Source organism: Octopus sinensis, unplaced genomic scaffold (genome assembly GCF_006345805.1).
Source record: "Octopus sinensis unplaced genomic scaffold, ASM634580v1 Contig12219, whole genome shotgun sequence".
Lineage (NCBI taxonomy): Eukaryota > Metazoa > Mollusca > Cephalopoda > Octopoda > Octopodidae > Octopus > Octopus sinensis.
The window spans coordinates 10,511-38,470 of NW_021832571.1; the positions used below are offsets into that span (position 1 = coordinate 10,511).

A 27,960-nucleotide genomic window follows, 5' to 3' on the forward strand; every position below is an offset into this window, starting at 1 on the left:
TTTCTCTCCCTTTTTTTGTTTTTCTAGACTATGATGAAATACGAAATGAAAAGTATGCAAAACAAATATTTAGAAGAAAGGGAAAAAGCCTTGCAAGAAGAGAAAGAATCCAGAGAGGTGATTAATTTTTGATGTAACAAGGCTCAGTTCCTTGAAAGAAAACATTTTAGTGAGGTGCCCATAACAGTCTGGTGTAAAGTAGGGGTCAGATTGAGTATATATACTGTGATACATAAATTACAGACAGTTAGGGGTTTGTTTGTCTTAAGGTAAGGTCTAAAGATTGAATGGAAGTAGTGAATGGAGAGCTTTCGGAAGATAAAGTACAAATTCAATAAACATTCTGTTACATCTTCAGATCATCATTAAGATAAGCGAGAGGAAGAATTTCTGTGGAAGAGTTTCCCCACTTTTGATCTCGGAGCTGCTGAAAGGATCACTTTGCAATAACCAGATTTCCAGTGTTTCTAATTCTAGCAATAAATAAATGGGCTGATATAGTTGCATTATCTGCTAATTAGTTAACTATTAACATCATCTCTTTCTTAACGAACAGAATGAAGCTTTTTGCTGACTATATAAGACTTAATCATAGTTTATAAATCTAGCAAATCGTATGTGTATGTGAGCATACACACACACACACACACATATATATATACCAGAGTAAGCACATAAATGTGAAACTAGGTGGGAAAAAATAGCACTCAAATAGTAGAGGTAGAGTAATATACTTTATTAGTAAAGCTGCAAAAACATCTCAGAGTTTCATGTTCCCGTTTGTCAGTTAAGATCCAGTCTGGATCACAATTGCCTGATGAACAGAAACATGAAGCTATGAGTAGCAGTTTCTTTGTGATATTTTTGCAGCTTTAATAATAAAGTACACACACACACAAGGTAAATAGGGTTAAACTCTTGAGTTGTGTCCTCTTGAAGCACATTTACTTCTTCCAGTTTTCCAATACATATATAGTTGTAATATTTGTGTGAGGTATGCATAAGAGTTGAAAATACTGGAAAACTATTTCCTGACAAGTAATAATATCGAAATAGGAGATTGGAAAATTTATTGGCATTATTCATTCACCACCTCACATGTTTCATTTGCTAATAGGAGTTAGAAAATTGTACATGTAGCAGAAAACATGTAAGATATCTCCAAGTAGAAGTTCTTCAGACAGAAACTCAAATAGATTAATCTCTTGTAGGAGATATCTTACATGTCCACTCCTGCGTTTACAGTTTGTAATTCCTTTTAGCAAGTGAAACATGTAATGATGAATAAACAATACCAAAAAATTTTTTAGCCTCCCGTTTGCATATACATACATACACACACACATACACAAACATACATATACACACACATACATGCATAAGAGAGGAATAGGTAGGTGTTTATTTATTAACTGGTGAAAGGACCCATTGCAGATCTAAAGTCAGATATTTTTGAAATTTTGCTTGTAGCTGGCCAGCTGCGATGGTAAAGGATTGTTGTTATCCAAACCACAAACAGTTTAATATTTTAAATTTAAATTACCATTCTATGGTCATAAACCATTTTTCTTGCATAGGCGAGGAATCTCTATGAAAATATATATCTGTTAGAGAAATAATAGTCTGTATTAGGTATGAGTCACAATTTTATTTGATGGTAAAATTTGGTCAAATTCCATATCCACGTCATTGAAGGTCATATGTACCCCTGTGTTCTGTGATCTTTATTGCAGCCTCATTGAAACTCTTCAAGATACTTTATACCATCATTGTATCTACTTGTGTTGCGGGTGATTTATGACGGCTTACTAGATAAAGGGTCAGCAAGCTGTTTATTAGCTGGACCCAGTTTCCAACACATTTGATTTTAATTGTCTCTGTATAAATCACAGCATTTGATGGCTTAAAAGACTCCCAGGCATATTTGATGGCTTAAAAGACTCCCAGGCATATTTGATGGCTTAAAAGACTCACAGGCATATTTGATGGCTTAAAAGACTCCCAGGCATATTTGATGGCTTAAAAGACTCACAGGCATATTTGATGGCTTAAAAGACTCACAGGCATATTTGATGCACTCCAATTTCACTGGCACATATTCAAGATAAAAAAAAGGTCTCACTGCATGAAAGCTTGTAATAGTGAAAACAGCTTCACATGTAGGACCCCAAAGGATTTTTTTTTCTAAAAAAAAACACAGTGCATCTTATATGCCATCAAACTCAATAGATATATGTTTGTATACATATATGTGTATGTATACATATGTATAAATATGTGTGTATATACATACATACACCATATTTGATGGCATAAAAGACATGCTGTCAATTTAAATGCATCCCAATTTCAACAACACATATTCAGGAGAAAAAGTTTGTAGCGCATTAAAATGCATAATTTAGGACCCAGGGTGGGACGGAGGGGGGATGCCAAGAAAAATTGCACCTTATATATCATCAAATACAGTAGTCTTAAATCTGTAATATGAGCAGGTACCTATCAACACTTGAGGTAGTAGGGGGGGTGCTGAATATTTAATTAGTTATGCTGAGTTTAGATCCGCTGATGTGTATGGCTGTCCCTGTTTCATTTTCCCTAAATACACGAAGACAGTCTTTAAGTGGTGTTAGTGTGACGTAGTAGGTTGCAGCATGTTCTTGTGTTTTATGTGTATATAACACAATGTGGATGTCTTCAGAAAAGGAACTGGTCATTCTCCTATCCATGGTACTGGATGAACCAACAGCCCAGCCACAATAAAGTACAGGTGAGGGCGACAGTCTCAAACTCCTTCATACACCAAATGGGCCAATAACCTAGCAGATATGAAATCTCACCACCCTGAAGAAATCAGCCTAAGAATGATATGTAAAAGTAGGCAATCATAGCTGTGCTCCAGCAAGACTACAGCTGCATGGCTGAAACAAATAAAAAAAGAAAGATTGCCATTGGTTTCATGTCAAGAATTCTCAACAAGTATCCTTGTTAAACCATAAATAAAGAACATTTATCCACCAATGCAGTGTTGAACACTTGTTCTCACTGTTCAATGTTAGCATATATATATTCTTTTCTTTCTTTCAGTCATTTGACTGTGGCCATGCTGGAGCACCGCCTTTAGTGGAACAAATTGACCCCAGGACTTATTCTTTGTAAGCCTAGTACTTATTCTGTCCGTCTCTTTTGCCGAACCTCTAAGTATATATATAGATATATATATATGTATATATATAACACAAAGTAACTTAGGGGTTATGGGTGCAACCCTCTAAGGGATAGTATTTATCCAATATACTGTTGGTAAAGTACCCAGATTCTTAATACGTAAATGATTTTAATTACAATGCAATTAACTTATTTATTGTATTAAACAGGTGAAGGTAAAGAAATATTTTACCGTTAATTTATAATACAAATAAGGAAATGGAGAAACAAATTTGGTTTTTTCATCAACTTTCGGATATTAGAATGTTGGATTATTTATTCATTTTGTTAAATGAATTTGTTTCTCCATTTCCTTATTCGTATTAAATGTAAAAATCACCGTCTGAACATGGCAGATATATAGATATATACAACAGGCCTCTTTCAGTTTATGTCTACCAAATCCACTCACAAGAATTCGGTTGGCCTGAGGCTATAGTAGAAGACACTTGCCCAAGGTGCCATGCAGTGGGACTGAACCCAGAACCATGTGGTTGGTAAGCAAGCCACTTACCACACAGCCACTCCTGTGCCTATAAATTTTAAATATAGGGTAGAAATTAAATATTCATTTCTTACCATTGACCAGCATGAGTAAAAATGATGAACCATAGATGGTTTAATGCATTGGTTGATTAACTAACTAATTAGTGTATTTAATTGTTGGCGAAACTTCAAAGTACGGGAATGTCTAATCATTTTTGAATTCTCTGAAATTGTCTTGCTCGCCTACATTCAACGTGCCAAAATAAGAATAGCTTTTTCTTGGCTTGGGATTTAACTCCCATTTCTAGCATGATAGAAAACCACTTAGTGGCTTTCCCTCAGTGTATAATTCTTATACACACATATAATATATATATAAATATATTTAACCATGAAATATTAGTCTTCTATTGGCTTACACACCTCATCATGAAAGGTGGGCTGAATTAGGCGATTAGTGGGGTGAGGAGGACCCAGTCTGCTCACAACTAAATATTCAATCTTCTACCCCAGCACCAACAAACTATAACCATATTATTATTTATTTTTGTTTATTTCATGGAAGATTAATTCTTATAATGAAGTGGTATTGAATTACTTTGGGAGATCATTGGTTCTTATCAACCCCTTGTGGAATAAAAAAACAACTCAGCTGTAGCAGGATTTGAACTTGGAACAGTAACATACTAAACTCATTACAATATAGCAAATTGCCAGGTAGGCAATTTGTGTCTCAGCTATCTCAATTACCCTTGCAACAAACTTCTGTAGAGGTTGTTTGATCTAGAAATGGCAGCCAAACCTCACTCAAATTGCACTACCATGTTGAATAAAGCAATCCTAGATGAACTAGAAAAAAGACCAGGTGGTCATAGCTAGAATGCCGTTTAGCATAGGTCTACTCAGTCAGGAGTGACTTGGGGTTAAATAACATATTAATGAAATAAAATAAAAAGAGTGAAAGGAACTAGCAAAAATAAAAAAATTTTTTAAATCTATCAGCTAAGATTAAGCTAAATTTGGAGTGTTTCCAAAGAATTAAGATCTTTTATGCTGTAGATAAAATGTATGGTGTTACTCTCAGCAGCTCTCGTTTTTGTGTGTACAGACTTCCTGTAAGACTTAAAGTTCAAGTTATTAAATATTTGTAAGATTGGTTTCAAATTTTGACACAAGGGCAACAAATCTGGGGCTGGGGGTAAGCAAATTACATTGACCCCAGTACGCAACTGGTACTCATTTTATTGACCCCAAAAAGATGAAAGGTAGTTGACTTTGGTGGAATTTGAACTCCAAATATAAAGACAGAGAAAAATGCCAGTAATCATTCTGCCTGCTCACTGCCTTAACTATTGGTACCATTAAGATTTTATTCAAGGTAGCAAAACTGGCAGATCCGTTGGCATGCCAGGCAAAATGCTTAGTGCCATTTCATCTGTCTTTATATTTAGATTATTTACATTATTTACATTTAACGGATATTTGTCCTCATCTTGTTTGTTGTTAACACGTTTCAGCTGATATACCCTCCAGCCTTCATCAGGTGTCTTGGGGGAAATTTCGAACCTGGGTTCTCATTCCTAAGGTATTTTTCAATGTTATTATTATTATTATTCAGGTCACTGCCTGGAATCAAACTCACGGGCATATGGCGTAGTGGTTAAGAGCGCAGACTACTAACCCCAAGATTCTGAGTTCGATTCTAGGCAGTGATCTGAATAATAATAATAACATCGTAAAATACCTTAGGAATGAGAACCCATGTTCGAAATTTTCCCAAGACACCTGATGAAGGCTGAAGAGTATATCTGCCAAAACGTTGTGTAAACAACAAACAAGATGAGGACAAATATCTGTTAAATGTAAATAATGTACATAATACCTCATCTCTCAAATATAGAAGTGTTTTGTTGACTTTGCTTTTCATCCTTTCAGGGTCAATTAAATAAGTACCAGTTGCGCACTGGTGTTGATGTAATCATCTTAGCTCCTTCCCCAAAATTGCTGGCCTTGTGCCAAAACCTGAAACCAATGTTAAGATTTGATGGAAACCAAAATTTATGAAGTTGTTTAACCTAACTAAACAATCTGTGAGCTTTTCTATTGAAATGGTTCTGATTTGATACTTCTCTCACGAAGTTATTCAAAACACCTCTCTCCTTCAGGCTTTTTTTTTTTTTTAAATCTTTCCCTAATATCCAAATGGGCTGTTGTTGCTACTATAAAAAAAGAAAAGAAAAAAAAAAGAGAGAAAAAGATGTGGAGTATCTTCTTTGCTCTATTCTGAATATTTTATTTAATTCCTTATATTGTAAGAATTCCATTCCTTCTTCGGATCACATTATGCCCTAATGTGATTTTATCATTGAGTTGGAACTTTTTCTTTAGCTTCTTTTGTGGGTTGGGGATGGGTTATCATAACATCACTCTCATCATCATCATTATTTATTTATTTATTTATATTTAAATTATAAATATGGCAGGTGTTGTATAGTTTGTGGTAATAAATTCTCAAATTACCCAGTTTTGATGAAAACAAGTTGGAGACTTGTATTGCTAATGTATGGACTTCGCAAGCTTCCACATTCCACCTCTTCTATAAACCTGAGGCTTGATTCCAATGTAGGAATATTATTATTATTGTCAATGTAATCAGTTCCCCACTCCCCTCCAAAAACTGCTCCCCCCATACCAAAATTTGAAATCATTATTATTATTATTATTATTATTATTATGAAGGCAATGAGCTGGAGCATCATTAACATGCTGGACAAAATGCTTAGTGGCATTTCTTTCCGCACCAATATGTCCTGAGTTTAGAGTCCACTGAGGTCAGCCTTACCCTCCATCCCCCTGAGTTCAATAAGATAAATACCAATTGAACACTGGGGTTGATGTACTCAACTTATCCCCTCCCCTCAAAATTTCTGGCCTTGTGCCTATTGTAGAAAGAATGGCCATTATTATTATTATTATTATTATTATTATTGACTGCTTAGGCAAAGGAGTTGGTGCAAACAGTAAAACCAATGTAAATGTAAAGGTTTAACCAGTCATTGCTGCATTCAAGACACTTTTGCACTGATGCATTTGTTCCTCCTTTAAGTAACTCTGTATCACCACCACCACCACCACCACCACAGTCAATTCAGTCCGCCCTCTCACCCCCACCCATACATGTACAGACACACATTACCAATCCATTACAGAAAAAGATCCTCTTTTTATTCCTAGCAAAAAGAAATCCTAGTTATTGTGAGAATTAGGAGCAGAACAGGTTGTGCCTGTGTGACCTTAAAAAAAAATTTCAGTTTTAGGTCACTTAAGGCTTTTCATCCAAAAATAAAAACAAAAAATGATTAGTTAATTTCAGTCATATTAATATTTAGAATGCTTAGGTGCACCATGTGACTACACGAGTTTTCTCTGTGGTTGTAGGCACGTTGTGTTGCATTGAGAGGGAAGAAAACTCATATGGCAACATGATGTGCTGACTACCATGCTGAAGATTGTAATAAATATTCTAGTACAAGAGATAAGACATATTTTTTACCACTTTGGTCAGGAGACAAGACAATACTTGTGACCCTTCACAAGTTATTGAATACTGATAGGTGAGAATTAAGAATCCCTCAAACCAGAAACCTGATCCAAATTCTTACAAAAGATTCAACTTTGCTGGAGGTAACCAAAGGCCAGGTGGTAATTATTGCTCCAGGCCACAGGTTTAATCCACCACCCAATTTTATATCACTGACCTTGGCCTTCTTTGGATATCTTCAGCAGAATTTCATCTGTTGCTAGCATTTTGGGGCCAGTTTGCATACTGGAGGTAATAACTTCCACCCAGTAGTTGCAGAAGTCATGGACATAACCTTTTCATTGTCTGATTAAATCATGAATAGAAAATTAATTTTTGAAGATTTAAATCATAAGAATTTAGAAACTCCCAGAGACATGAAATAATTTGTTTTTAGTGGTGGAACTTGAAGTAGATAAAGCTATAAATAATAATGTGTAAATATTGGGTTTAAAAAATCCTGTTCATAGAAAAAGTTGAAGTCTGCTTTCAAGAGTGAAACCCATGTCTTTTGTAAATATGACCGTCATTCTACCAGTGTAACCATGGGACTTGCTGGCCAGAACAATGCTTCTAAAATGGACAAAGAAGTTCAGAGGATTGCTTTAGTCCAATGGTAAAACATCATGTTTGCAGAAAATGTAGGTTCAAGTCCCACTGGCAACTTTTGACTTTTCCCATCCAAAAGGGTTTTTTAACCTAATATTAACATGCTATATTATTTATAGCTCTATCTACTTCAAGTTCCACTGTTAAAAACAAAGTCATACTTTTGTTTCTCGTTTTCAATATAAAATTTTTACTTACACCATATATTTTTATCCTTGGATAAAGTGTAAACATGGGGGTATTCCTGTTCCCTTCCTTTAAAATGTTTTTTTTTTGTCCCCACATCTAAAGAATTTAATAGAAGAGCATTGTAGTCCAGCAGTTGAATAATAAATGAAATGAGGACTAAGGAGAGCTTCTAACAATGCAGAAAGTTTACTAAGGTCGATAGTATCGACCCCTTCCCCCATTACATTTCAGGCCTTGTTCCTTTGTGAGAAACAGTTGTTATTAAAAGGTAACAGGCAAGAAAATCAGTAACACATCAGACAAAATGTCTTTGAGTATTTCGTTACTTCTCTTTAAAATCTGTGTTCAATTCCCTCTAGGGTTTAACTAGCTTTTCATCCTTCTGGGGTTAATACACTGATATACCAGTTAATTGCTGGCATCAATTTATTTAACCCCCCCCCCCAGCATCTCCTGAATATATGGCTTTGTGCCAAAGTTGGGAATCATTACTGTTAAAGACTGGAAAGTGCTGTGCTGTGGTGGCCACTTCTTGGTAAATTGTGTTTGCAGGTTCAATTCCACCTCTTTCATTAACATTGTTTTTTTTTTGTTTTCTTTTTATATATATTTGTTAATGATTTCATAAAAGATACAAATGAGTGTTTCTGCTTATGGTTTCAATATTTCATTATAAATAAGACATGGGGGGGGGGAGCTGGCAGAAACGTTAACACACCAGGTGAAATGCTTAGCAGTATTTCGTCTGTCTTTACGTTCTGAGTTTAAATTCTGCTGAGGTTGACTTTGCCTTTCATCCTTTCGGGGTCGTTAAATTAAGTACCAGTTGTGTACTGGGGTCGATCTTATCGACTGGGCCCCCTCCCTCCAAATTTTGGGCCTTGTGCCTAGAGTAGAAACGAATATTTCTTTATAAATAACAAAATAGATTTTACTACCATTTATCGGTTAACCACTGAAGAGCGGAAAAGTTATGAATAAATTAATAGAACATCCATCATCCAATTGGATCTCTATGAACTCATTTGCATTAATTATCTAATTAAGGTGACAAGCCCAAAATTTCAAGCCTTGTACCTATAGTAGAAAAACATTATTAAGGTGGTGAGCTGGCAGAATTTTTTACGCATTGACCAAAATGCTTAGCAACATTTCTTTGCACTCTTTATGTTCCTAGTTAAAAATCTGCCATGGTCAACTTGACCATTTACCATTTCTGAGCCAATAAAATGAGTGCTAGTCAAATACTGGAGTTGTTGCAACCAGCAACACCACCTACCCCCTCTCCCACCCTGAAATAACTGGCCTTCAGCCAAAATTTTTATTTTGGCAAAAATTATTAATTCTCTATTTTGTGCTATTTGTTCCAGCTCTTTATGTTGTGAGTTCAAACCCCACTGAGGTCAACTTTTGTCTTTCATCCCTCTGAGTCAGCAAAATAAAGTAAGACAACTATTAGGCTCAATGGAATCAACTAGCTCCTACCTCCCACAAATTTCAGGCTTTGTGTTTATATTAGAAACCCATTAATGCCCAAATTTATTATTAACCCATTAATGTCCAATTTAAAAAAAAAAATTCATTATTAAAAAACTAAACTGAAATTTGAGACCCCAGTTGCCAATATTCAACAAAATGTAGATGAAATATTTAAATGACTCTTCAATCTTTATAACTAATTAAATATATCTTTGTAAAATACAGTTTTTGGTGAAATATTATAATTATTCTTATTGTCCCAAACCAAAGGAACCTGGGGTACATAGGGGTTAATTCTTTAATTTAAAATATGACTATTACATCTACCCAAAAATATTGCTTTAATGTAAAAAGAAAAAAAGTAAATACTAGTAATATACTGGTGTGTGTGTGTGGGGGGGTTGATTCAATCAATTCTACCACACCTTTTATTAGAACCTTGTTCCTAAGCCAAAGAAATTATCATTATTATCTTAATAACTGACAATAATCTCACCACATTATTTATTTATGTAGAAAGCATTTGACAATGTTGAAAGCAGATTGCACGTGTTGTTAACTCTTGCCATTGTTAACCTCAGCGAATGTTTTTGTGGGCAGCAAGTGCTGTGACTGACTTTGTTGTATGTTCAATCATTTGGGAGAGATTCCCTATTTATATTTTTCTTTGTTTTATTGATGTCAACCTATTTATTGGAATTTTTTATTAGAAACTGCAACAATCATTTTGAATTGAAAGAATTTAGCTTCTCCTCACACAAAATGTATGTCAGGCCGATATCTCGACTGCTTTTATTATTCCATTTGTATCACTGTGCAAGGAAATGAAAACATTTTTTTTTTGTATTTTCAAAGAAAACCACAAAAAAATAAGTTACACCCTTATTTTCCCTCATAAAAAAAAGAAATAAAACATTGTGGGGGGAGGAGGAAAAAAGCAAAGCTAAGTTATTGTGGAATGGAGCCAATATAGAAATTTCTCTTTTTTTATATATATTATTTATTTATTTTGGTGACCAAAACATGGTAAATTGATATTAATTATTATATTGCTGAGATATAAGACAAGATGTTTTGTGGGGGAGGGGCATAGTTTAATTAATGTGTGGTGATGAGTATTATCATCATCATTTTTCTTTTCTTTCTGTTAATGCATTAATTTTTCCATGTTTGATATGGTTGAAATGATTTTAATGGCACAATTTGTTTTTACACCTGGATACTCTTCATACTGCTGACGACTCATCTAAGACGTGCTGATACCTTGTAGCCAAGTGTAATTCTACATTCTACCTGGGTGTCACTACACAGTTGCTGTAGTAAGGTTTAAACTTGTGACCTTGTACTAAGAAGTCCAGCACAATAATCTCATATTTCTTGTGCTTTTTTTCCTTTTAATTATGAACATAATGTAAAGTAAATAATTATCAGGTATACAGGTGTATGTAATATTGGATTTGCAGGTGCATGTAATATAATGCTAGGCAATGAGATTGGGAAACGGTGTACAATTTCTTGCCCAAATACTTTTTTTTACTGTAGCATATACAATACATTTACTTTTTTTTTTTTCATTATATATAAAAAGCAAAAGTAACCTCATTAAATATGCTGGCAAATATAGCATCAGTTACATGTGTATACTTTAGAATTCTGGTTTCATTCTCACATTTGTTGTTGATTGTTAGGTTTTTCACTATTGCCACAATCTGCACAAGATGTCACTTCCGTGTTTTGTCTTGTCAGTTTTCCTCTTGCCAAAGATTTACTGTCCATGATATTTCACATATCTCATCTGGATTAAATGTTTTATTTAATTTAACCCCCTTCAACAAATCTACTCTTTTTAAAAAAAAAACATAATTATAAAATCAATGTCAAATCCAAGCCTGCACAGCTTAGAAAATGGCAGTGGTCACATGACTACAGGCTGCAGTTAACTTTTTCAAGTAAAGTAAATAAGATTTTGAAATATTTGTATTTTTAATTATGAATCGTAAATAAAGGATAAAGAAATGATTTGGGGGTTTTCATTCTGCTCCCATACATATAGAAAGTTTTATTCCTTTCCCTGTCATTTTAACAGACTCTCTCTTAATTTTATCCTAAACGAACATTTTAAAATTTGTCACGGGTGACATGTTGTGCAGGCTTGGTTCAAACTATTTAAGCAGGTATTTTATATTGAAATGGAAAAAAAAAAAGAATTGAAAAAATTTGGAAATGGAAAAAAAAAGTTTAAAAAATCTAAAGTGAAGATTTATTGTAAAGTTTAAACAAAAAATATTTGATATATATTGCGTATGTTTGATGAATTAGCAAATTATGCTGAGACCCATATTTAAAAAAAAAAAGACAAACAAGCTATTACTGTCTGATCTCAGATGCTGTAGCAAGTGTTATGTGATGATAAATATTCAGAGTCTGGTGTTTGATCTTGTATAGTAGCTGTCAGATGATAAAAAGCACTGTTTAGATACTCTGTAGTCTTACACGTGATGGAACAATGTTTAGTTCTGTGGTGATCCACAGCAAGGCCCACCTGACGTTACACTGTTTATTATATTATGTGTTATTTAATGTTCCGTAGCAGGTCTTATTTAATAATAATCATAATAATAATAATAATATTCTGTTTAACTGTAAGGGGTTTTTGTTATTACTTGGGACAAAATAATTTAATATCCCTGGTCCAAGTAGAAGATATGTGATGTATCTGGTACCATTGATCTATCTAATACACATATAGAATAACTGCTGTTAGTGATTTTTATAGCAGGGAAAGTGTAGACAATATGAAACCTGCTGAGGATTTAATAAATTTGCATAATATCTAAAACCTCTTTAGGAAATATTGGGTTGTCAGACAAATTTGATTGTTGTTTTTTTGTACAAGTCGTATATCTGAAAAGAGGTAAAATTTATTCAGATTTCAAAAATGATAAACAAAAATTGTAGAGGAAGAATAGGGCTGAAAAGAAAAAAAACTAAAGCACTACGATAAAGATAATTCAAATAACATTGGAAAGGATTTTTTAAAAACTGGTCAGGTAATGGGGACAACAAATTTATCTGTTAATCTAATATTTAGTGCCACTGACTTTTTTAGAAAAAAACACTTGAGATATTTGGTACCAGTAACATTTACAGGAAATATGTCCATTACCTAGTGTTACTATATTCGAAACAGGTAAAATATCTGACATCACTAAGCTGTGGAGTAAATATGTGAAATTTCTGTGACCAGTGGCCTCGAGTGACTGTGTTTAGTATTTAATGCCATTAATGTTTGTAGTAAATTATTTGTGATATATTTAACATCACATTGCTGGTTTGCTTGTTGAAAATTAGAATTACAATAAAAAAAAAGATAAAGAAGTGCTTATTTGTGTGTTCTGCGAGATGAAGCTGAAGCTAATGTTTTATGCAGAATCCTTCATCATAGACGAAAGGACTCTACTTTCGCCATATTGTTGTTGTTTGAATTTTAGTAAAACGTTTTGTTATAGCACTATCATTGTAGCATCCTCAAACAAAACAGGCACTAATGAACTATAATCACTAAGTAGTCTTCTAAATGTAGTTCCAACATTTGGTAGCTAGACGCTACCTGTTTTTTAACCTTCCATAGTCCAGTTTGATAGACAGCACTTAAACTTTAGTTATAGTTGCAGCCCTGTGGTGGTAATGGTGGTGGTGACAAGGTAGTCTGTATAACTTACAATTTTATGGCTAGTCCTCTGATTAAAATCTATGGTTGTTTTATTTCCCTGGCATGTGTGATAAAAACAAATAAAGAAGACAAAAGACAAAATAATACGTAGCCAGTGTGTGATAATTCTAAATTCACTGGTTCTATTTCATAAAGTTGATTGCCGGACTGACAACTCACTGCTAACATGTCCCGTTTTTAATTTCATCATCAATGTTCACTCAGTTCTCTGCAATCTTTTTCATTACTCACTATTTCCCAACATCAGTCTTTTTTTTTTTTTACTTTAAAAAAACAAACCACTAGTCAAATAAAAACTGACTATCATTTCTGTAAATGCATCTAAATTATACATTAAATATACATTGTAAAATGCTTGTCAAGAAATACTTTTTAAAGATATTAAAAAAACATGTCACTGATTTTTATTAATGAAAAGATTTTCTTTATAGTTTTTAAACAAGCAGAGCTTTTGGGGCATTGAAAGAATATTTCGTTTTATGGATTTTTTACATCAATTTAATTTTTTTTTTATCTAGACACAATGTAGTGTAGTATATGTATGTGTTACAGAAATTATAAGTATCTGTGAGGCTGATCAATTGTTTAAGAAATTTTTTTTCCAAAAGCTTGATAGCCACTTGTTAATTATTTAATGGTTGATTAACTGCTGTTTTAATTAACATCCTCTCTTTTACGGTAACCTTATTTCAATTTGTTGTTTTAGTCGAGAATCTATGTTATTGGATCCTAACTGTATTGTTGTATATTCATTGGTTGTTTCTATCATATGGTTGTGTTTTTTTTGGGTCTCATGTCTGACTATAACAGTTGGAGAACTATTGTATAACCTTAATACATGTATCCCATATCCCTCTACTTTTTTTGTCTTTATTTGTATTAGGATGGCTTTTGTTATTTTGTAGAAGTGTATGACAATATTCTAAAGGATCTGCCTATCAAATTCCCATTATTTGCATTCATAAAATCTACATATTCTGCTCTATTCACATTGCATCAACCCATATATTGACAGCAGTCTGCTTATATTCACACAAGTTTTTATTAATGTGCAAATCATTGTGATGTTTACAACTGTCATGTGGGCATAGAACTTTCTGTACAAATATATATTGGTTTATTGTTCTAAAATTTTGTTGATAGTGTTCTTAATGTTATTGTGTTTTTTAGCGTTTTTTTTGCTAAAGGGGGAGGCAGTTACACATCTTTTGTTTGTAAACTAACTAATATTATAGTAACTTTTACACTTTTCACAAACACATGCACTCACACACACACACACAAAGCAATATTTAACTCTCTTACAAACACTTTTAATATATACACACTCTGATGTCTGAAATTGTTTTGAAATCTGTGCATGTATATATTTTTTGACTTTTGGTTTTATTATTCCAGCCAAGATTTCCTCTTGCCACAAACTGACTGTCAGAAACATTCCATATATTTCAATTCAAGATAATTAAAGAATATGTTTGCTTATTTGTTTTTTTTTATTCAGAACCCCAACCGCCAAACTTAGCCTCATCTTTTTTTTTCTTCTTCTTGGTCTCCCCCATGTCAAACCAGCTGAATGAGGACTCACTTTTTCATTCATTCATTTTCTCATTCACTCTATATCCACCAGAAACACTTGGTTTAAAAAAATGAATGATTTAAATCAAAAGTTATTAAATTCAGTGTCTGAATAATGGTGGGAAGGTTTTTGTGATCAGATCTTGGATGTGACATCCAGAGCAAAATCAAATCAAAAGCTTAACATATATGCATCAAGAGGCCCCAAAACTATTTTAGATTCAACGTATAGATATAAAACTGTTAACTAATTTGCCCAATTACAAAAAGAAATAATTAACAGCACATAATTTTTAACCTAACATCAAAATGAGACATCGCTTCCTATACTACATCCGTTACATGTGTTGTGTATTGGAAACAACACTGTTCTATTTTTATATTTCTTTTTATCAAAGTGTTTTCATATTTTCATTGACGATGAACTTACAAACTTTATTGTTCCAAACAAACTGTAAGGGACTCGTACACAAATATGAAAAACTGTGACAAAAAAAGATGAAACTAGAATACTATGTGTTTTCAATGTATCTGTAAAAAAAAATTTGGCCCTGCATATATATATATACAAATATACACATACATATATATATATATATATATATATATATATATATATATATATATATATATATATATATAATATATATATATATACAAATATACACACACACACACATATATATATATATATATACAAATATACACACACACACACATTATATATATATATATATACAAATATACACATACATATATATATATATATATATATATATTATATATATATATATATATATATATATATATTATATATATATATATATACATATATATATACACACATACATATAATTATATTTGTATATATGTGTATGTATTTTTTTTATATGTTGATATTCCGTTCTTCATTACTACGGATATAGGTAAAGTTAGACAGCGAATGTAAAATCAGATTAATCTTTCAGTTTTCACACATAAAACTATAAATTTTTCTTCTTCAGTTAAATGTAGAATCCTCCAAAAGCAATTACTCTCTCTCTTTCTTTCTATCTCCCCTATTTCACTTTCTCCCTTCTATCTATCTATCTATCTTTACCTGTCTATCTTGCTATCTATATGTCTCTCTCTCTCTCTCTATATATATATATATATATATATATTTATATATTTATCTATCTATCTCTCTCTATTTATCTATCTGTCTCATACACATATTAACACACTCCCACCCATTCTTCTTTCATTCATTGGTGATAAACATTTTGTCATTTCTCTCTTGTCTGCAAAACCATGGATTTCCAAGCTTCTCTCAGAATGGATTCATTTAACAAAGACTCGAAAGTAAAACTGCTTCTACTGTCTCCTTTCCTCATTGATTAATTAAATATTTTGTATCATCTCTTTTGAAGAATTGTGAGTTGAAAACCTTGTACAGTATCAGTGAAACAAACTCTATGTAACTGGGCTGGCTAGGACTATCAATGCCACCATTTAACATAAAATATTAGAAAAAAAAATGATGTGATATGATGCAGATAAAAAACAACAATAATTACATTAGCTTTTTTTCATGTTTCTGATGTTTGTTTTCTTCATGTTTTTTCTCAATGCTTGGAAAAAAAAAGGAACATCTTTAATTTGTTTCATTTATTATTATTATTATTATTATTATTATTATGGATGGGGTGGGTAAGGTGGTCAGCTGGCAAAATCATGTTGGACAAAATTGCTTCACAGCATTTCACCTGTCTTTACATTCTGGGTTCAGATTCTGTGGAGGTTCACTTTGCATTTCATTCTTTCGGGGTTGATAGAAAAAAAATAAAAAATAATAATAAAGTACCAGTTGAACACTAGAGTTGATGTAATCGACTTACCTCCTCCCTCCCCTCTGACTTGTACCAAAATTTGAAACCATTGTTATGGGTGGGGCTTCAAACAAAATCATCTTCAATCAAAATAATGTCCCTTTTACCTTTCTGGCATCGATTCAATGTTAAAAGGAACAGACAAGCCACAGGTCTATGCCAAGCTCCAATGTCTGCTTTGACATGGTTTCTATAATTTCATGCCTTTCCTAATGCCAACCACTTTACAGAGGGTACTGGGTACTTTCTTATTTTCTTTTTGGAGGCACCAGCATCAGTGAGGTCATTGAGTACTCACAAGACAAGATCTTTCCTCAACCGAAAGGGGTAAATTATGATAGATAGGAACAGGTGTGTTGTTGAAGAGGGGGATACATGGCTTCCTAAAATGCTTAGTGTTATTTCATCGTTCCATCCATTTACTTTCCAAAGTTCAAATTTTATTGACACCAACTTTCTTTCATTCTTCAAAATTCAATAGCATAAAGTATCAGTGAAGTACTGACTTCACTTCAATAGGCTTTACCACACACAATTTATAATCTTGTACCAAAGTTTAAAAAAAGTATCATTATGATTAAAATAGTCATCTGTGCATCATACTTAATGCAAATACATCTCAGCAAACAAAGTTTACTATGGTATTCATTGAGAGCTAATATCACTTATGGGCATACAGTGTTAAATGACAAAAATTTAATGGTAGCAGAAGAAAATTGTCCAGTAGTAGTGGAAGTGAGGATGTTAGCTGGGCATTTCTGCCTTTTTGGGCTTCGGCAGCAGCATGTACTCAGTAGTAGCCACTTGGCAAAACAAAATCCATCATCACTGATATAGGAAAATAGTAACTGAAAAATCACTGATGTTGCAATAAGCTGGCTGGTTGAATAAAATTGATATATGCAACAGAAGCATTCCCACTCTGCTGTTGGATGATTTTTGTCTACTACAGATATATATTTCTGTGTTTTTTAACATAAGAGATACTATCTCCAAATGAATGCTGCAGTTAATTTGGCTTTCTATACTGTATCTGCATTAAGTATGATGCACAGGTTGCTATTTTATGCAAATACTGCTTCTGTTGCACAAACCAAATAATGATGGTTGTGTAAAGAGCTGTCAGGTAATTGATAAATTTCTAGCTAGCCATGCATGTACTTACATTTACCAGTCAAAATAAATTCATGTCCTTTATGCTGTTAATGCCCTTTGGGACAACATGAAAACCCCCATTACTTTGCTGTTTCCCCTACAGAATTGTGGTTTGTGTCACTTATACTACTGGTGCATTATTTACATTTTTACATTTGACGGATAATTGTCCTCATCTTGTTTGTTAACACAACATTTCATCTGATATACCCTCCAGCCTTCATCAGGTGTCTTGGAGAAATTTCGAACCTGGGTTCTCATTCCCATGGGCATATGGCATAGTGGTTAAGAGTGTGGGCTTCTAACCCCAAGATTCTGAGTTCGATTCCAGGCAGTGACCTGAATAATAATAATAATAACAACATCAAAAAATACCTTAGCAATGAGAACCCAGGTTCAAAATTTCTCCAAGACACCTGATGAAGGCTGGAGGGTATATCAGCTGAAATGTTGTGTTAACAACAAACAAGATGAGGACAAATATCTGTCAAATGTACATAATTCCTCATCTCTTAAATATAGAACTAGACTACTGGTGTTATTGATAAAATTATAGACATCATAAATTACCCCATTTCTCTCTCGTTTGAAGTCCTCTTCATACATAAGAGCTCTATTCTAGTGTAGTGTGCCAGAGAGCAAAAGTCAGTTATTTATAAACAAAAGACTAGCACTCCATTGGTCACTCAATGAGAGTTTCAGTTGGTCTGGTCAATGGAACAACCTGCTTGTGAAATTAACATGTAGGTAGCTGTGCACTGAAACATGTGGTACCCTTCATGTAGTTCTGAGGAAGATTCAGCTTGACACAACATGATAGGGCCAGGCCCCTTGTGAATTACAGGTACCACTCATTTTTGCCTGCTGAGTGAACTGGAGCGATGGGAAATAAAGTGTCTTGCTCAAGGACACAACATGTCTCTAGGAATTGAACTCACAACCTAACAATCATAATCTGAATATCCTAACCACTGAGCCATGTTGTACTTCACTTTACACAACTATTTAAAAACTGTTTTAGCCCTTCAGCATTCAGCTCATTCTGTCAACTCTAAAGCTTACTTCACATCGTTCTGAATGAATCATGCATTGCTTTGTAGCTCTGAGATTTCAGTGATGTGATTGTTTATTTTTAGAACGACATTGTAGAGTAGGTGTGAAAGGCCAGATCTTGCTGGAATTAACATAAACCAGTGGAACATTCGGGTCTGATGTGGCCAGTTTAAATGCTAAAGAGTTAAATGGATATCATTTGGTGTCAGGCCTTCAGTTGTTATTGAGGTGGCCCTGTTACTGACCTGTGGCTAAATTCTGTTCAATCCTGGAAAATGGATAACTTTATTGTTCACTTCAATGTCAGTTGGAGACATAACAATTGAGACATCACTTCCAGAAATAACACCACTGACTGACACTGCCCAGGTTTACAGAATATCAATTATAGGTACAAGCCTTATCAGTGGTCCTCAACTGACATGTCTGTGTGGTTAAGAAGTTCACCTTGTGTCTTGTAGGAATATAACCAGTTTATGGCACATAAATCTTAACAAAATCTTATATGGACCCTGGGTAGGGAACTATTGAACTGAACTCTTCAATGTAAGTGCCCCAGTATGGCAACAGTCCAGTGACTGAAACAAGTAAAAAAAAAAAAACAATCAAAGCTTTGTTGAATAATCTCTGTTGAACATTCAGTTAAAATTTCTATCAAGTTCCTAGCTTAAGAACCTTTATTTTCTCCCCACCCCTTCTGAAATGTTCTTAAACTTCATTTATATTCTTTTAATTAAATATTGATTACATTTCCAGTTTGTATGTTTTCTTCTTAAATGTTCCTCTTTTCCTGTTAACCCTTTCGTTACCCTATTTCTGTTGAGATGATCCTACGTTTCTTTCAATTACTTTAAATTTAACAAAGAATTTAGTAAAATAACTTAGTTACCATTAAGCTAGTGTTAGGAATATAAATTGTGACTAAGGTTTGGTGGAAGATTTTAATTCAGAACTTATGAAATCAAGACATTTGTACTACAGAACCCGAACCGGTTTCAGCTGGTTTGGTATCGAAAGGGTTAAATCTTGTTGGATCTACAAAAATGGTTGTGATCTTTATGACATGTTTCTGATGTTGCTACTCTTTCTCAAACAGCAACCACTTTGATGCATTGATTGCTAATATATTGAGATTATACTACAAGACATCAAACTGGCAAAATGGTTGGCATTTTGTCCATCTTTACGTTCTGAGTTCAAATTCTGCCGAGATTGACTTTACTTTTCATCCTTTCAGAGTTGAGAAGCCAAGTACCAGTTGTACACTGGGGGTTGATGTCATCGACTCACCCCACCCCTGAACTTGCTGGCCTTGTGCCAGAATTTGAAACCAGTGCATTGAGAGGGATCTTACCTCAACAGAAACCTTATGTCCCTCTCTTCTTCTCTTATCTTTTGTTGACATGGTTATAATTTTGTTTTTTCATTTTGTTTTTTAAATTTGAATTTCCCTTAAATTTTCATTTAATTTTAACTTTTTACAGATGTCTCAATCCCTATTGCAAAAAACAGAAATTAATTTCATCAATATTGTAATTTTATGATTTTCATTTTTTAGCCCTTCATATATAATTTTTGACAGCCTTTTTGTTAATTTTAATTTACAACTTTTGTTGTTGTTTCTCTGTATTTTTTAAAATTTTATTTATTTAAACTTTTGTTTTCCTTTTTGTAAACAATTCCCCTGGTCATATGATGTTGAGTTGATATTGTTTTTGATACTCTTAGCAAAAGCATGTCTCCATTACCCAGTCTTTTAAACAAACTGGGCTTTGTGCCATGTAAAAAAAGAAAGAAAAGAAAAAAGCAGGAAAAACAAATTTCCATGGGCCACACAAAACATGGCTCATCACCAGGCAAGCCACACTAATAAAAAAACTGAAGGTAATTTTAACATTATTTTCCTTGTGATATTAGGCATGCCATTCAGGAAGTCCTGTGAGCCACATGTGGCTGAAGAGCTGCACTTTTGCCCAGGACTGATTTAGAAGAATAGAATAGAATTATGGAACCTGCTGAGATAGTTGAACATATGGAGTGCTCCAGTTTGGTACCTCCTTATTGTTCCAAGACCAAATCTTGACTCAGCTGACTTCACTTTTCTACTCTCTCCGATATTTATATCATAAATCCCAGCAATAGATAAACTAACTTTATTTCTCTTTAATCACAATAAACTGTCTTCTCAAATGGATATATATTGTTATATACGTATATTATTTACAGTGAATTTAATTTCTTTTTTTTATTTGATTTAATAAATTTCTTTTAAGTTTTATTTCCTCTGGTGACCTCTCCTGTTGAAATGCAAGAAAACATTACAAATGCAAAGGAAAGATAGAAAATTAAATTTTGGTTTTGATTATTTTTCCTAGCTGGAGCTGTTCCAGACTATTGGTTAGATGGAGTCTTCAAGTTTGTCTCTCTTAAAGTGATGTGAATACTAAGAGAAACAACAACAACAGTTATATACCCCCCCCCCCCACACACACACACACATACATATATGAGTAAATATACATACTGATACATGCACACAGATGATATTTGTAAACACATAACAAGAAATTGTTGATCAACAAAAGCATTTTTCACATTTTGTCAGAAACTGCTGAATGACGTTGTGCAGAATGAGAGACGGAAGTTGAGCCAGATCAGAGCTGAAGTAGTGTCCGACTGCAAGACGGAGATGAAAAATTACATGGCAGAGCAGCGGCAGGTGGGTTTAGAATTTGTTGGGCTGTTACCCATTCCCTCCTTTAACTACAGGCTTCACTTAGTTCTTCAACTCTCTCTTTCTTTCTCTTCCTCTCTCTCTTTTTCTTTCTCTTCCTCTCTCTCTCTCTCTCTCTCTCTCTCATTCTGCAACAAGCAAACACACTCATCATATATGAATACCATTCACAAGTAATGAGGGAGCATCCATGTTGTTGCCCTCAACATGTTAGAAAAAAGTAAGATTTTCCTCAAATCACACTCTACTTGCCTAAGAAAGGAAGGACACAGTGGTCCTTGATATTTTCATCATCATTACACATCCACTTTCCCATGCTTCCATGGGTCACATGGAATTTACCAAAGCAGATTTTCTGTGGCTGGATGCTCATCCTGTTGCCAACCTTCCCGTAACCAAATGAGATAAGATTTCCTTTGCCCGGACCTGTTTTTCCTTGGAAGATTGGAAACAAACATCACCTGCATGATGTCAGAACAAGGGCAACTCACACAGACACACTTTCAGTTTATGTCCAATAAATCTACTCACAAGACTTTGGTCGCTTCAGAACTATATTAGAAGACATTTGTCTCAGGCGACGTGCAATGGGGATTGAATCCAAGACCAAATGGTTGAGAAGCAAGCCTCTGAAGCACAAAAAAAATTAGAACATAGCTTAGAATGCCTGAAAAAGATGGAATGATCATGGTTTCACTGCTCTTGATCATAAGTTTACTCAGTGAGTGCTGACCTGGGGCTAAACAATAATGTTAAGTTCAGACATTTACCTATTGTTTGTACAAGTCTCGATGTCCTTCCTACCACCAGGTGTAGAATTCATCATTTAATGCCTGTATTTGATGGTTTGACAGGAACTGGTAAGGCTACGAGCCACACCAGGTTCCATTGTCTGTTCTGGCAGGGTTGCCACGGCTGGATGCCCTTCCTAATGCCAACCACTTTCCAGAATATACTGGCTGCTTTTTACATGGTGCCAGTACAGGTGCTTTTTAAGTAGCACCAACACAGGGGTTTTTTTATGTGGCATCAGCACCAGTGCTTTTTATGTAACACCATTATTGGTGCTTTTCACATGGCACCAACACCACCAGGATCCGCAAGTAACTTGCAAGTAGAAACAGTATCTCTTGTGAACTAAACATAAAGAACAATGTGCTTTACCTGAACATCCAATACACTGACTGCCAAGGTAAAAGGCTGGATTCATCACCTTAACCCATTAACTGTTAAATTTTTTTATTCATATTTTTTGGCTTTGCCAGGTTTCTTAGGAGTTAGAATAATATATAGTATTTAAATTTTCTTCATATGTGAATTATTTTGGAAATTATGATAAATTTTTCGAAAAGTCCCAAATGGGGATCACTGAAAAAAAGCACATTCATCCTTTTCTATTCAATTGCAATAATAAACATTTTAATTGTTTTTTTTTTGAAACTGTAGAATCAAATGCGAAGGTGAATGAAATATCAACGAATGATATAAATGGGAAATGCGAAGGTGAATGAAATATCAACGAATGATATAAATGGGAAATGCGAAGGTGAATGAAATATCAACGAATGATATAAATGGGAAATGCGAAGGTGAATGAAATATCAACGAATGATATAAATGGGAAATGCGAAGGTGAATGAAATATCAACGAATGATATAAATGGGAAATGCGAAGGTGAATGAAATATCAACGAATGATATAAATGGGAAATGCGAAGGTGAATGAAATATCAACGAATGATATAAATGGGAATGCGAAGGTGAATGAAATATCAACGAATGATATAAATGGGAAATGCGAAGGTGAATGAAATATCAACGAATGATATAAATGGGAAATGCAAAAACAAAACAAAATACGTTTTCAGAACAGTCAATACTTTTGTAGTTCAAAAATGGCGATTTATGACATAAAATGTTCTCTAGAATTAACCAGAGCAAATAATGACAAACTTTAACGACTAAATATTGTTAAACACACCTCTGCAAATGCAATGTCCATAAGTAATTCACTTGAAATACAACGAACGACCGGCAGTGAGACTGTTTTTAGCAGGGGTTCATGGCGGGCAATGGGTTAATCTTAATTTGACACTCTGATATTGGTGACGTGGTTAAATACTGGGTTAATTGTTGTACACTACTTGATTTTAAGTCTCCTCTGTCTGAGTTCAAATCATGTTAGTGCTGGGTTTGCTTTTCCTCCTGCAGAGTTCATTACCTGAATTTTCAGTAATGTCATCCATGTTATAAAACCCTGACAGGATTAACTGTGTCACCTGCTCTATGACAATACTTACTCACACACAGCACTTGCTATAATGGAAATACAACCCACCACCACTTCCACATACAGATGCACTAATATATAGTATAATATATGTGTGTGTGTAATACGCACACAAACTGCAGAGTACCTCAAGTAGTCTAGTATGGAAAATATGGGCACAAATGATGATAGCAGTGCTTATAAAGCTAGATTTATATATCCTAAAATTGCAGAAGAATTTGTCGTTGGGGTAGTTTAGCTTAATGGTAAAGCACTTGACACATAAGCATAGGGATGTGAGTTTGATTCTCATGGCTGGCCGCCAACAGATTTTTCCGCAAAATATGGATAGTTTATCCTGTTCATGCTATATTATTAGCATTATCCGGCATCTGAGAATAAAATTAATTCCTTATCTCTATCTTTCAATACATCTCAATGCTTCTAAAGCAAACTTTGTTTGTTGACTTTCAATGTAAGTTGAATTTAATATATATATATATATATATATATATATATATATATATATACATACATATATACATACATATATATATGTATCATTGCTATTATGCAAAAGTGTTGTAAGTCCCAAATGTTGATTTTTAAAAATAGTTTCACTATTCCATAGCAAAACTGTTGTACTACACTTTTTGATATCTTGGCATCTGAAGCAGCTGGAGATAAGATAGTTTGACCAAAAGAACTGGGTATGGCAAGCAAAAATAAATATTGAAAGAAAAGCATTTGGCCAAATTTGGACATATGACAGTTTAACATAATAGTAACTCTCTCTCTCTTTCTCTCTCTCTCTCTCCTCTCTCTCTATATATATATATATATATATATATATATAATCTTGTTTCAGTCATTTGATTGCAGCCATGCTGGAGCATCGCTTGAAGAATTTTTAGTTCAATGAATTGACTCCAGTACTTATTTTTTAAGCCTAGTACTTATTCTGTCAGTCTCTTTTGCCAAACTGCTAAGTTATGGAGATGTAAACACAACAACACGTGTTGTCAAGTAGTGGCTAGAAACAAACACACACACATATACGATGGGTTTCTTTCACTCACAAGACTTTGGTCAGCCCAAGGCTATAGTCAACATGGTGTCACACTGTGGGATTGAACCTAGAACCATGTGGTTGGGAAGTATGCTTCTCATCACAGCCATGCTTGTACCTATATATGCATATATATTATACACACGTATGCACATGCATGCATACACATATACAGAACAAAGAGAAAGGAGTATGCAATCCTAGAAGGTAGAGTTATAAATCTCTGGAAGATTGTAAAGAAAATGGAACGTTTGGAAGATTTTTGTTCAAGTCAAAACATAAAGACATAAACAAAACTAGAACCAAGCATTGACTCGTGATTGTATGGAGTCTGCCTATGACTCTTGAAATGAAAGATCTTGTTGGCTGATCATCATCATATACTTGAACTTTAAGACTAAAACTTCACACACAGAGAAATGTGCCTACATGTGCTGGTGCCACATAAAAAGCACCCAGTGCCACTCTGTAAAGTGGTTGGTGTTAGGAAGGGCGTCCAGCTGTAGAAACCTTGCAAAACAAGATAATTGGAGCCTGGTGCAGCTCTCCAGCCTTGCCAGCTCCTGTCAAACCATCCAGCCCATTCCAACATGGGGGATGGGTGTTAAAGGATGATGATGTATATCAATATTGTATGGGGTTAAGAAACTCACTTTGCAATCGTACGGTTTCAGGTTCAGTTCCATTGCATGGCACCTCACACAAGTGTCTGCTACTATGGCTGTATGCCAACCAAAGCCTTGTGAGTAGATTTGGTAGACAGAAACTTTGTAGAAGCCCATTGTATGTATATGTATGCACCTGTGCCTCTTTGCTTGTCCCCCACTGCCGCTTGACAACGATTGTTGGTTTGTTTACATCCCTGTAACTTAACAATTTGGCAAAAGAGACTGATAGAATTAACCCCAGACCTACCTTTTAAAATAAAAATTTAAAAAGTACTCTGGTTGATTTGCATAGCTGAATCCTTCAAAGTGGTGCCCCAGCATGGTTGCTGTCCAGTGACCAAAACAGATAAAGTATATATAATATACTCGCACACATTCATGCATGTGTACATAAGCACACACACACACGTCTGTGCTTATATACATGTGTACTTGTTTATTTCTATTTCTCTCTTACTGATGTACTTATATACCTATATCTATCTATCTATCTATCTATATATATACATATATACACTCAATGCCTTTCAACCTTAGGTTATGTTGTTAAAAGCTAAGTTGATTAACTCTTATGACTTTCTCTCTAAATATCCTTCTAATATTTTTTTCCAAGACATTCAAAGGGTGAAGTCCCAACTAACATATCTGCCTGTCCCTCAGCATTTAGGGAGTTCAGTTTCATCCTAGAAATCTCAATTCCTGGCTTCTTAATCTAAATCTATAACAGCTGAACCATCTGCCGACCATTCTCGGTTTTACCTTCAACCTCCCTCTCTTTACTTCAGCTGGACAATCAACTGCGCCAACAGCACTACGTAGCTCTGGACCTGTTTCTGGAAAGTGCAAGACAACAGCTCAAGTTGTTGATGGACAATGGAAGCCGGACTGAACATGCACCTCACACCGGCCCCGATTCCCGTGCTGGCTGCGCTACTTCACCTTTCTCTTCCTCATCACTCTCACTACCACCACCACTATCATCATCATCGTCATCATCGTCATCATCATCACAATCATCAAGCACAACAGGAGCTGCTGCTGCAACACCACTATCAACATCGTCCACTGTTGCTACTGCCACTTTAACAACAACAACAACAGCAGCAGCAACAACAACAAGCTCCTCTTCTTCCTCCACCTCATCACAACAAACCAAGTCTAATAACGACTCTAGTTAAATGGAAAACGCTGCAGACTCACGTTGAGGTGTTGCAGTTGTTGAGGATTGATGTAACACATTAACCGAGAGGTTGCACTAGAGACCGGTCAGTCGGCTGCAGTGTTGCTCTTCCATTTCGTGAAGGTCATCGGCAATACCTTGTAACGTTCACGCCCAACATCAAGTCAGCAGGTGGCAATTAACGGTTGGTGAACTGTGGCAATTAACGGTTGGTATTCTGTGACAAATAGGATTTTAAATTCGTATCGCATCAGGGATTTTTCATTTTGCTGTGGTGAAAAAAAAAAGAAAGGAAGATTCTACGTTCTGTTTGTTATGTTTTTTGTTATCCCACAATAACAATATCTTGGTTACTGCTGCTGTTATCGACTTACTGTTCCTATCTAAAGAAGAAATCTGGATTTTATGGCTCTTTTTTTTTTCGTTTTTTGTCGAGTATTTGAGTGAATTTGGTTTCAAACTCCTTCTTTCGTTGAAGAAAGAGAGAGAGAGAGAGAGAGAGAGAGAGAGAACGACTGCTTTCAGTAAAATGGTTCAAATACTACAGAATTTATGAGATTGAAATTTGTTTTTTTTTTTTTTTTTTTAATAATAACTGCTGAATGGGAAACAGGAAAAAACTTTTTAATCTAGAAACTGTTCGACTGATCCTGCTTTTGTACAATATTTCAGTTGTTTAAAATTTGAACTCAGGATGGTGAGGGAAAGCAATGAATCGCACTTATTGAGCTTCAAATTTCTTTGCAAATATTGTCTGTTGTCTTTCCAGCTTTCCCCATTCTCTCTGTCTCACACAAATACATTAACAAAGTATTAGCTATAACTAAAGACATTGTAGCAAGCTAGATAATATTTCTCTTAAACCTCTTTCAATGAATATATTATCTTCTGTGAAAGACACCAAAACTAGAAATGTCTTCCCAGATAACATTCACTGTTTCATTGAGAACAGTTTGTAACTCTTTAGCATTCAAATTACTCCATCAAATCTAAGGCTCATTTATCCTCGTTGTTTTGAATTAATCATGCATTATCTTGTAATTTCGATATTTCAATAATTTGACTGTATTTTTAGAATGACATTGTAGGGTAAGTGTGAGAGG

General features: G+C 34.3%; 1 protein-coding gene across 1 annotated transcript; it reads left to right on the forward strand.

Moving 5' to 3' along the window:
* LOC115229258 (uncharacterized protein DDB_G0271670) lies at nt 1-27,148 on the forward strand. Its single transcript, XM_029799630.2, has 3 exons — nt 1-117; nt 21,543-21,656; nt 26,463-27,148. The coding sequence occupies exons 1-3, from the start codon at nt 31-33 to the stop codon at nt 26,853-26,855; spliced, it is 594 nt and encodes a 197-aa protein (XP_029655490.2). The 5' UTR covers nt 1-30; the 3' UTR covers nt 26,856-27,148.
* Nucleotides 27,149-27,960: the final 812 nt, after the last annotated feature.